The 9,853-nt window shown below is 38.5% G+C and overlaps 2 protein-coding genes across 3 annotated transcripts; both read right to left on the bottom strand.

Moving 5' to 3' along the window:
- Positions 1-462: 462 nt before the first annotated feature.
- LOC141400566 (bestrophin-4-like) lies at positions 463-7,054 on the bottom strand. 2 transcript variants are annotated; one of them, XM_073979782.1, is made up of 7 exons: positions 6,965-7,054; positions 6,797-6,907; positions 5,989-6,733; positions 1,461-1,682; positions 1,233-1,403; positions 1,046-1,171; positions 732-979 (listed from the first exon to the last, which is right to left on the bottom strand). In XM_073979782.1, exons 1-7 carry the CDS (start codon positions 7,033-7,035, stop codon positions 872-874), a joined length of 1,554 nt encoding a protein of 517 aa, XP_073835883.1. In that variant the 5' UTR covers positions 7,036-7,054; the 3' UTR covers positions 732-871. The 2 variants fall into 2 exon arrangements, with proteins under 2 accessions (XP_073835881.1, XP_073835883.1); XM_073979780.1 differs by having other exon boundaries at positions 463-979; positions 1,046-1,403.
- A 19-nt stretch (positions 7,055-7,073) lies between these two features.
- Positions 7,074-9,197, bottom strand: LOC141400565 (bestrophin-4-like). The gene is made up of 6 exons (XM_073979779.1): positions 9,071-9,197; positions 8,837-8,984; positions 8,667-8,777; positions 7,856-8,606; positions 7,598-7,795; positions 7,074-7,533 (listed from the first exon to the last, which is right to left on the bottom strand). The coding sequence occupies exons 2-6, from the start codon at positions 8,905-8,907 to the stop codon at positions 7,126-7,128; spliced, it is 1,539 nt and encodes a 512-aa protein (XP_073835880.1). The 5' UTR covers positions 8,908-8,984; positions 9,071-9,197; the 3' UTR covers positions 7,074-7,125.
- Positions 9,198-9,853: the final 656 nt, after the last annotated feature.

Below are 9,853 nucleotides of genomic sequence, written 5' to 3'. Positions count from 1 at the left end.
TGTAAAAGAAGAACATTTAGCTGCAACAATTTATGGTTTGCCACATAAATCGACTTAATGAGCTTTCGAGTGTATAGCAATTTCATATTTTCATATCCTTAGACAGGCTCTCTGCAACAACAACAACAACACCAAGCACATAGCAGCAACAATGATATATGAATGTTCACATATTTGGTCGGTGTGGTTAGGATCCTAAGGAACCTATCAACGAATCATCTGCAATACACAAAGTGAACATGACTATGTATTTGTAATGGGTTATGGAGAACTAAAATAATGTGTTTTTGTAACCAAAAAAAAGGTTACAAATATTTAATGTGAACACTTTTTCAAAAGAGGACCAATGATATTAACCGTTATTTATTTTACTACGGGTAGGGGCCTTGTAACCACATTCGGAAAGAAAATTGCACTTACATTCGGCTAAATTAGAGGCTGAGTGAGGAATGTTCATTTTGCAAGAGACATGAATAATGTTTAATAACATTTAAGTTTATTAAAAACAATAAATAATAAGACGTAATAAAAGTGAAAATTTATGAATTCATTCTAACATCTCAAATTCTAATAATATTAATATTATTCCTCCTTGCTGGAAAATTATAAATTTAATTTTCGGGGAATCCATATGTTATATCGCTTTTGGTAGAATTCAATGGTGAAGTTTCAGCATCAACTTGAAACGGCACCGATCTATAATTTGGAACTTCACCATCGGCTATGGGTATTTTGTCAATAATTTCTCTCAAATTTGAATTCATTGAAGTTTTGTCTCTTTCTAATGAATTATTTGTTAGATTCTCCTTATTACTGCACCTCTTCTTGCGTTTCTTTTTGATTGTATTTTCTGTAACAACTATTGGTGTTTCTATTTTAAAATGCGGACCGAAGTAGCGCTTAAGAAAATCATGCATTCGTTGTATGCGTTGCTGTTGGCGCTCCAAGCGTAACTGTTCGAATAGATCAACATCAGAATCTGCAATGAACAAAAAAGTAATAGAATAATTTTGTTTAAATGCATAACAATTCTTATTTAAGCTACCACTTTCATATGAATTCTGAATCTCCTCCTCCTCCTCCTCGAGCTCACAAACCTCTTCTTCTTCTTCCAACAGAAAATTATTATCACCCTGGTCCATACCACTCTCTGATTCTTCGGAAACTGTTTCTAAAATTATTTTAGATTTATCATCACTTTCGGCTTTTTTCCATAGAACATTATCCGAAACCTCTGATGATCTATACGAAATTATTTTCTGCACACTCTCTACGTCGTCTGATGATATTCGGCTTAACATATTCTCTGATGATTGTGAGTCTCTCTGTGATGCTGCATTGAAAAGTCCATCTCCACTGCTACTATTGGAATTCCGTTTGAACTTGGGTTGCTCTACTAAAATCTAACGGTAAACTTGTCAAAATAAATATTGTGCCAAAAATAAATAATTTTATCATACTGGCAAAACGTTTGTGCTTGACAGTACTGGAGACTCATCTACATCATATTTTGCTGTTGAATGCTCTGGATGTTGTTCTCTTTTAGCTTCTGATTCGTAAGGCAACTCATTGGGATAGACTTCATCCCAGTATTGATCCTTAACCAATTCCGGATGTTCATGATGCATTTCATCAACAATCAAATATGATACCTGAAGATTGCGATCAATCATCCAATTCACCTAGAATTAGAGTAGTAAAACGGCTTTAAGTTCGGCCAGGCTGAACTTTTTATATGCTTCACCATAAATTAAATTATATTGAAACCGAATTTCAACTATTTTGGTTGAATTATGTGGCTTAAACTTTAAAATAGTTCATATTTATTTCATACCTCCAATGAAGACTAAATACCAAAGTTCAGCTATTCCGATTGTATAAGGTGGTAAAAACATTCAAAAATTCCCAAAATCGGGAGGAACTATTCTAGGAGGGTTATATAAAGATTTGAACCTATAACAATTCTTTGAAGGAATATTTTATACCCCCAAAGGGGACTACATACCATATCGGTTGGATAATGTGACTAAAATCTTTAAAATACAGATGTTGTCCTGTATCAAAATGTGATCATGTACCGATAATTTTTGCGGAAATATTTTATACCCCCAACGAAGACTAAATACCCCATTTTAGACGTTGAAAATACCGAAAATCGGGCAGTACCGTTCTGTGGGTGCTATCAAAACGAGGAGCAATATGGTCCATTTTCAATACCAAACATCCTATGAATACCAAATTTAAAGCTCTATCTTAAATATTGCCAGCTGTACCTTGTCGCCAAATTCCTTATAGGAACCCGCGAAGAACTAACTGGGATAAGTACACGGAACTAACGAGTTCTCAACTGACTCTTAATATTAATATAGAAACAGTTGAGTATCTTAATGGGACCGTAAATAATCTTACAGACGTTCTTCTCCGTTGCCATAAGGAATCCTGTCCACTAACCTATCCTGGGAAGAAATCTCAGCCCGTGTGGTGGAACAAGGAGGCGAGCTTAGAAAAACCACCAGGCGACTGTATAACAGGGCGCATGAGACTAAACTCGACATTGATTGGGACTCCTACAAGGTGAGTTTCAATAAATACAAGAGTGAGATCAAGCGAGCTAAGAAAAAATCTTGGGATAATTTCTGTGAGTCAGTAGAAGGAGTTAACGACGCAGCTAGGTTTCGAAGATTACTCTCCAAGGACCCTAAATTCATCGGAAGTATCAAGAAGCAAGATGGTGCATGGACAGACTCTGCTACTGAGACTCTTAACCTCTTCCCAGGCTGTAAGGATGCGGACACCGTCAATAGTGAATGTGACGACTTCCAAATTCAAGAGCCTATGGATATGGATCTCATTGACAAGGTGGTTAACAGAAATAAGATTAAATGGGCTGTCAACACGTTCAAGCCATATAAGTCACCAGGACCAGATGGTATAACGCCGGCGATGCTTCAATTTGCATCGCCACGTTTATATCAAATCCTGGAGGAGATCTATAGGGCGTGTTTGACTCTCTCGTATGTACCGGGTCTGTGGAAAGAGGTAAAAGTTACTTACATTCCCAAAGCGGAAAAACGTAGTCACTCTGCACCAAAGGACTGCAGACCCATCAGCTTATCATCCTTTCTCCTTAAGACTCTCGAAAGACTGATCGATCTGGAGATAAGGAGCCATGTAGACATCGCCTCTATAAGCAACTCACAGAATGCCTATATCAAAGGCAAATCTGTGGAGTCTGCCTTTCTAGACATAGAAGGAGCTTTTAACAACGTAGAACTTGAGTCCATAAAACTCTCACTTAACAAAGTTAACACACCTGAACCTCCAACTTGTTGGATAAATAATATGCTAGAAAGCAGTATTATAAACTCCAGCATTGGGGTGACAAAAATTAGGAAAAGAGTAACTAGAGGCACCCCCCAAAGAAGGGTGCTCTCACCATTACTGTGGCTACTTGTTATAAACAATATTTTGACTGATCTGGACAATCAAGGTATAAAAGTTGTTGCCTACGCCGGCGACGTAGTACTACTGATTTCCTTGGAGTAAACCCAACCAAGACAGAACTGGTAATGTTAACGAGAAAGCGTAAGCTCGGCGTCTTTGTACCACCAACACTGGATGGAGTGCAGCTTCAGCTCTCGCCCGAGGCAAAGTACTTTGGTACAATCCTGGACTGTCAATTGCGATGGAACAGGAATGCTGAGGAGCGGGCGAACAGAGGATTGATTGCACTTTATTCATATAAGAATTCTATTGGGAAAAGTTGGGGTCTAAACCCATCGATTATACACTGGTTGTATAACACCGTGGTTAGACCCATCTTATACTATGGTTCTCTTGTTTGGTGGCACTCACTGCACCAAAAATCGACATCCAGTAGGCTTGACAAGGTGCAAAGAGCTGCCGCGATTCTCATAACTGGAGCCACCAGGAGTACACCACAGGCTGCTCTGAACGCAATGCTGAACTTAAAACCACTGAGTGTCAGCATTAAGTGTCAGGCAACTCGCAGTGCCCTACGGCTGCATTAACAGGATCTCTGGCGCGGTTGTGCCTTTGGGCATGGATGTATCCTGAACGAATTAGGTATAAATGTGAACCAACGCGGGAAACTGAGCGACTATATATCACCAGTCCTGAGATTTGACGATATAGACGTCGTTATACCTAGTAGAGACGACTGGAACCGCAGTAACCCCAGTCTGGACGGTCTGGCTTTTTATACAGACGGTTCCAAGATGGAGGAAGGTACCGGGGCTGGCGTCCACTGTGAAAGGCTATCTCTTGAGTGCACTTACAGGCTAGACAGCAACTGTAGTGTCTTCCAGGCTGAAATCTTTGCGATTTAGAAGGCAGCGGAATTGATAAAAAGTTTGGATGCAGTAATATTTGAACCGGTGACTATCTTTGTGGATAGTCAAGCGGCTCTTAAAGCCATCAAATCCTGCAACATCAAATCCGATGTCGTCCTTAAGTGTAGATCAGCCTTGGGAACGCTAACGGCTTTCGTCTATGCTGGGTACAAGGACACCGCGACTATCTGGGTAATGAAAGAGCAGATGAATTAGCTAGACGAGGATCGCAGTCTACAGATCTAGCTATCGCTGACTCCATCAAACCAACCATTTGTCATTTCTTCCAAAAAAATTTAAGCGTTCTCTGACGAAAGAGCCAGTGAATTGTGGCATAATGAACCTAGGTGCATTGTGGCAATATCCATATGGCCGTCTCCGTCAGTCAAAAGAACGAACTCTCTGTTGAACCTGAGTAAAGCTGAAGTTAGAGTAACGACGGGAGTCATCACTGGACACTGCTATATCTGGGCCTTTACCACTAAATGGGATGAGGATGTTACTGACTACTGCAGACTCTGTGAGGATGAGGAGGAGTTGGAGACGATCGAGCACATCCTGTGTCGTTGTCCAGCCCTGGCTCGTAGACGACATAGGTTAATAGGTATTCACTTTCCACCGTGTCTAACTTTCTACTCAACTGTGGAACCTGCTGTGATCTACAACATCATCAAAAATCTGAAGTGGCTGGGACAGCGCAACCTGAACGCGTAAATGATGTTTCAAATATTCTGCCTACAATCAAAAATAAAACTTTTTCCCTTCTCTAAAACTATTCCTCCCCTCTTAAAGTTTCTGTAATTTTTTTGCTCTTTACTTTTTAATAACTTCCTCTTTTTATTTCTTCCCTCTCTCCTCCCTTTCCATCGCCTCTTTTCTTTACAGCTTTTTCCTCATTTTTCTACTGGATGATCACAATGGACCGGAAGGTCTCCGAGTGACGCAGTCACAAGTTAGTGGCTGCACATCCCCAAACCTAACCTAACCTAAATATTGCGAGCTGTACCTTGAGTTCAACAGACAGACTGGTACTGCTATATATCGACATAGAATTTTATGCTGATCGTGAATATATTACACTAGGGTGACCAAAAAAAAATTCCTTTTTTTTGATTTCCTAACCCCTAATTTTTTCCATTTGATCCAAATACCTTATATATGAAATTTTATGGCGATCGGTTAACGTTAACCCTTGCCAACCTAGCGATCTTTGTTTCCATAGTAATTTGTATGGGGACAAAGGCGCATTTTCATCAAAATTCTCTAAATGGCACAATTACGGTCCGATTGATGAAAAATTTAGCTGCATTATGCATATTTGGCCGATTTTTGATCGCCATAAAATTTCATATACAAGATTTTTGGATCAAATGAAAAAATAGGGGGTAGGAAATGCAAGAATCAGAAATGTTATATCAATTCCAAGTTGTGATTCCCGGTGAAAAACACTATTCTTGAAAAAGAAATTTTGTCTTAATGGGTCTCCAACGAATACTTCGATGTGTTACAAAGGAAGTGACAACTTTAATATCCATGTCTGATATAGCCCCAACGCATGGAAGTGAAAGTACTCCTAAAATACCACTGTAGCCCACCCACCCACAACAAATGTGTTTTGAAACGAATTTAACCTTACCTCAAAATCGTCATCATCTTCACCAAAAGGATTTATCAACGTTTCTGCCACCTTTAGCCATCCCATATAGAAAAAGAACTGCAATGTTATAAAGAGTGGCATGTAAAAGTCCAAACCTTCATAGGTGTTTTTCTTGAACTCAGTCCACTGATGGGCCAAAAGACTGCACACAAAAAACGAATAAACGGCGATGGTAACCACTTGCGTATAGACCAAGGGAATATTGATAAAGTCATAGTACATTAATGTACCGCAACGACCGCGAAAGTTATTTAATTCGTCTATAATTGTTTTAACAGCAAAATCGTCTCGTATAAGACCCTCGTTACGGGCCCTTGTAATAATACTAGCAGCCCATATTATTGGCATCCAATGCTTGGGATATTTCGGAAAGGCTGTATCCATAGCTTCAATTATTTTCTTTTCATTCTCCAATAGAAGACCGGCCTCCACCAAATGTTTCATTTTGGGAAAACGTTTCTTAACGCACGGCGAAATCATGGTAAACACAATTGTCAGGCATAGGCAAACATAACGCATAACTGTACGGCGCATAACACGACCCCTTTCATCCTGGCCATGAACGTGGGCGCTTACATAGACTGCCAGAGAATCCGGCCAGGGAATAGTTATGTACTGCTCCCACCAACGTGTCATTACCAAATTGACATAGAAACCCAAAACAAAAGAGAGCGGTATCAAGCTGCTATAACTGGCACAATAATACACCACGCTTTCGAAGGTTCTGTTGGGATAAAATTCAAAACTATTACGGATCAAACAAATTTTGTCTTACATTTGGTAATACTTTTGTGAATCGGTATCCAATAAAAAGATGTAAATCAAGTTGATGGCGTAGTACAAAAGCAAAAAGAGCAGCAGATCCATCCACACCAATTTGTAAATACTTCCCCTCCATCTGTTATGGAAGTTTCTAGATTAGTATGGAATATTTGAGATGTAAATTTGACCTTACCTAGCCAACAATTTTACAAAACAACCAAATTTCTTGCAAGTTGCAACTTCTGCGGTATAGGTTACCGTCATGATGAAATGTAAAATGTTAATAAATTATATACACAAAAAAAGTTTTATTTGTCAAAAAAGTTTTTTTTTTTTTTAATTTACAAAGTATTTTTAAATATTCTTTTTCGATTCATCGTAGCACTCTTTGCTATTACCACTCTCCTTCGATGATTGTTTTGTTAAAAGGGAATCTTTCGATTTCGATAATAGTGATATTTTGTCAGCTTCCGACTCTTTGACTGTTGGTATGGTAAGAACAATGTGCTGCCTTTGAAGGCTTTCCAGAGTTCTCTGTGCCTTTAGTTGTTCAAAATCATCTGAACTGTCATTTGTGTTTGAGGCTGAAAATCTACATTCACTACTACTTTTCTTTGTTTCGTCAGATTCACTAGATTCTTCAGGATCATGGAATATTTTAATTTTGCCTGCATCAAAATATTGATTAAGTGTTGTCTCCAAATCGGTGTCAGGTGATGTTCGTTTGCTGCCACGTTTAAAAAAGAAATGTGTGATGGAATCCTATTTAAAAAGGGCGAAAATTCTTAAAATATTTCCAGAACATGCCACATTGCATAAGGATTACCACAATAGGTATGTTTAACAAGGACTTGCATGAACCATTTTCATCCATTTTTGCAGTAGAATGTAGTGGATGATCTTCGGTTTGAGCTTGAAAAAAACTTTGCCAATATTGATCCTTCACAAGTTCGGGGTGTTCATTGTGCATTTCATCGACAATAAGATAGGAAACTTGCAAATTGCGATCAATTAACCAATTCAACTACATATTCAAAAAAATATAAATCTGTCACAAGAAAACGTATCTTAATTGATTGCTTACCTCAAAATCATCGTCATCTTCACCAAAGGGACAGATAAGTGACTCGGCCACCTTTAACCAACCCATAAAGAACATAAACTCCAATACCGTAAAAATGGGGAAAAAGTAATCCACAATGTTCATGATTCCATCCGTATCTGTCTGCCCCGTCCATTGGCGTCCAAAAACCGATGCCAAGAAAAAAGTATAAACTGCTATGGTCACCACCTGGGTATAAACCAACGGAATACTCATGGTGTCGTAAAATGTCAAAACCATACACTTCTCACGAAAACTATTCAAAGCATCTATCAAAGTTTTCAGCGACGAATCGTCCCGAATTCTACCTTCTTTGCGTGCCCTTGTCACAATAGCCGAAGCCCAAACTATGGGCATCCAATGCTTTGAATGTTTGGCAAACTTTTCATTTATAGTTTTTAGAATTTGTTTTTCATTCTCCACCAACAGTCCGGCATCGACCAAATGATCCAGAGTAGGAAAACGCTTTTTAACACGTGGAGATATTCTCGTTAGCACCATGGTAAGACTCAGACACACGTAACGCATTATTGTGCGGCGCATTTTGCGACCATTTTCATCTTGGCCCCTAATCAATGAGGAGACATAGACAGCAGTACTGTCGGGCCATGGTAGGGTCATATATTGTTCCCACCAACGTTTGATAACTATGGAGACATAAAATCCCAACACAAACATTATGGGTATCAGGGATGTGCTGCTGTAACAATATACCACAATTGTCTCAAATATTCTGCAAAGAAAAAAGTTTTCTACATAAAATTCTGATTCACCCCATTCCGAAGATACTCACTGCTTTTGTGATTCATTTAAATAGAAGCGATAGGTAAAATTTAGAGCATAGTAAATAATTAGATATATGAACAAATCCAGCCATATAAGTTTGTAGATGCTGGCACGCCATCTGTAAGTAGTAGCAATTTTTATTTTAAATCTGAACAGTTCCAATTCCATTATCCTCACCGTAGTAATAGCTTAGGAAAGCAACCAAATCCCGTACACTGGGCCACTTCAGCTGCATAGGAAACTGTCATTTCCTTAGTTTTTGTTACTTGACTTCTTTACGGACATATTTTTCAGACATTGACTCAATTTACTGCAATTTCCAAGCCTATTACGTTAGACAATAAAACACAACTCTTGAATTGCCAACAACTTTAAATTTAATATGCAAAGTGTTGATGCGGCAACTTTTACCATTGTTATGCTGGTGGGGTTGTTTCTGCTCCTGCTGCTTTTGTTGTTGTTCTTGGTAATTATTTAAATTACATCAGTTGTAGTTGTACTCTTGACTTCCGCATTTTACATATGCCAGGAAACCACAACGCACACATCCTCAGACTAAACACAGGTGTAACATTATGCGGCTTTTAGCCTCTTCAAGACATCTGCATGTCTGTTTCTCGTTCAGAGTTTTCAGCCAGAATATGAGACTAGAAGACAAAACAAAAACAACTCAAATGAAAGGTATTTTTGTTATATTGCTGTTCTAAAAGCCACAACAAAAATTAATTTGGTTTTTCTTTTACCATCCAATGGTTGATATGGTACACATACATAGCATGGGAGTGTGTACGACAGTGCAAGTGTTTGTGCTTCGAATAGAAGAAATACAATTTACTACTCTACAACCGACCACGTGCCTTTGCCACAAGTATGCAAGTGCTGAGACGAATATGTGGTGAGATTGGTGCAAAAGCACTAACAAGGATTTGTTGCCATTAGTATCCGTGTATAATTATTTAAACTGGCAATTTCTTCTCCTCCAGGGATATCTAGGGAATGAGAAAAATAGTGGATTCAGTTCTTTTGTAATTTTAAACCACGTCTATGAAAAATACTTAAGTAATTACAGCAATTTTTTCAGTTGGAAATCTAAGAAACTTCTCTTTAAATGTTGCTTCTTGTTGTCTTCTGAATGATTGCTTTAATTGTGTATACGTACCCTTTGCCGAACTAAGCTGAACTCTAAGCAGAGGG

Source organism: Musca autumnalis, unplaced genomic scaffold (assembly GCF_047663935.1).
Source record: "Musca autumnalis isolate F117 unplaced genomic scaffold, ASM4766393v1 scaffold_4, whole genome shotgun sequence".
NCBI classification, from domain to species: domain Eukaryota; kingdom Metazoa; phylum Arthropoda; class Insecta; order Diptera; family Muscidae; genus Musca; species Musca autumnalis.
This window is presented reverse-complemented; position numbering and strand designations above follow the sequence as displayed.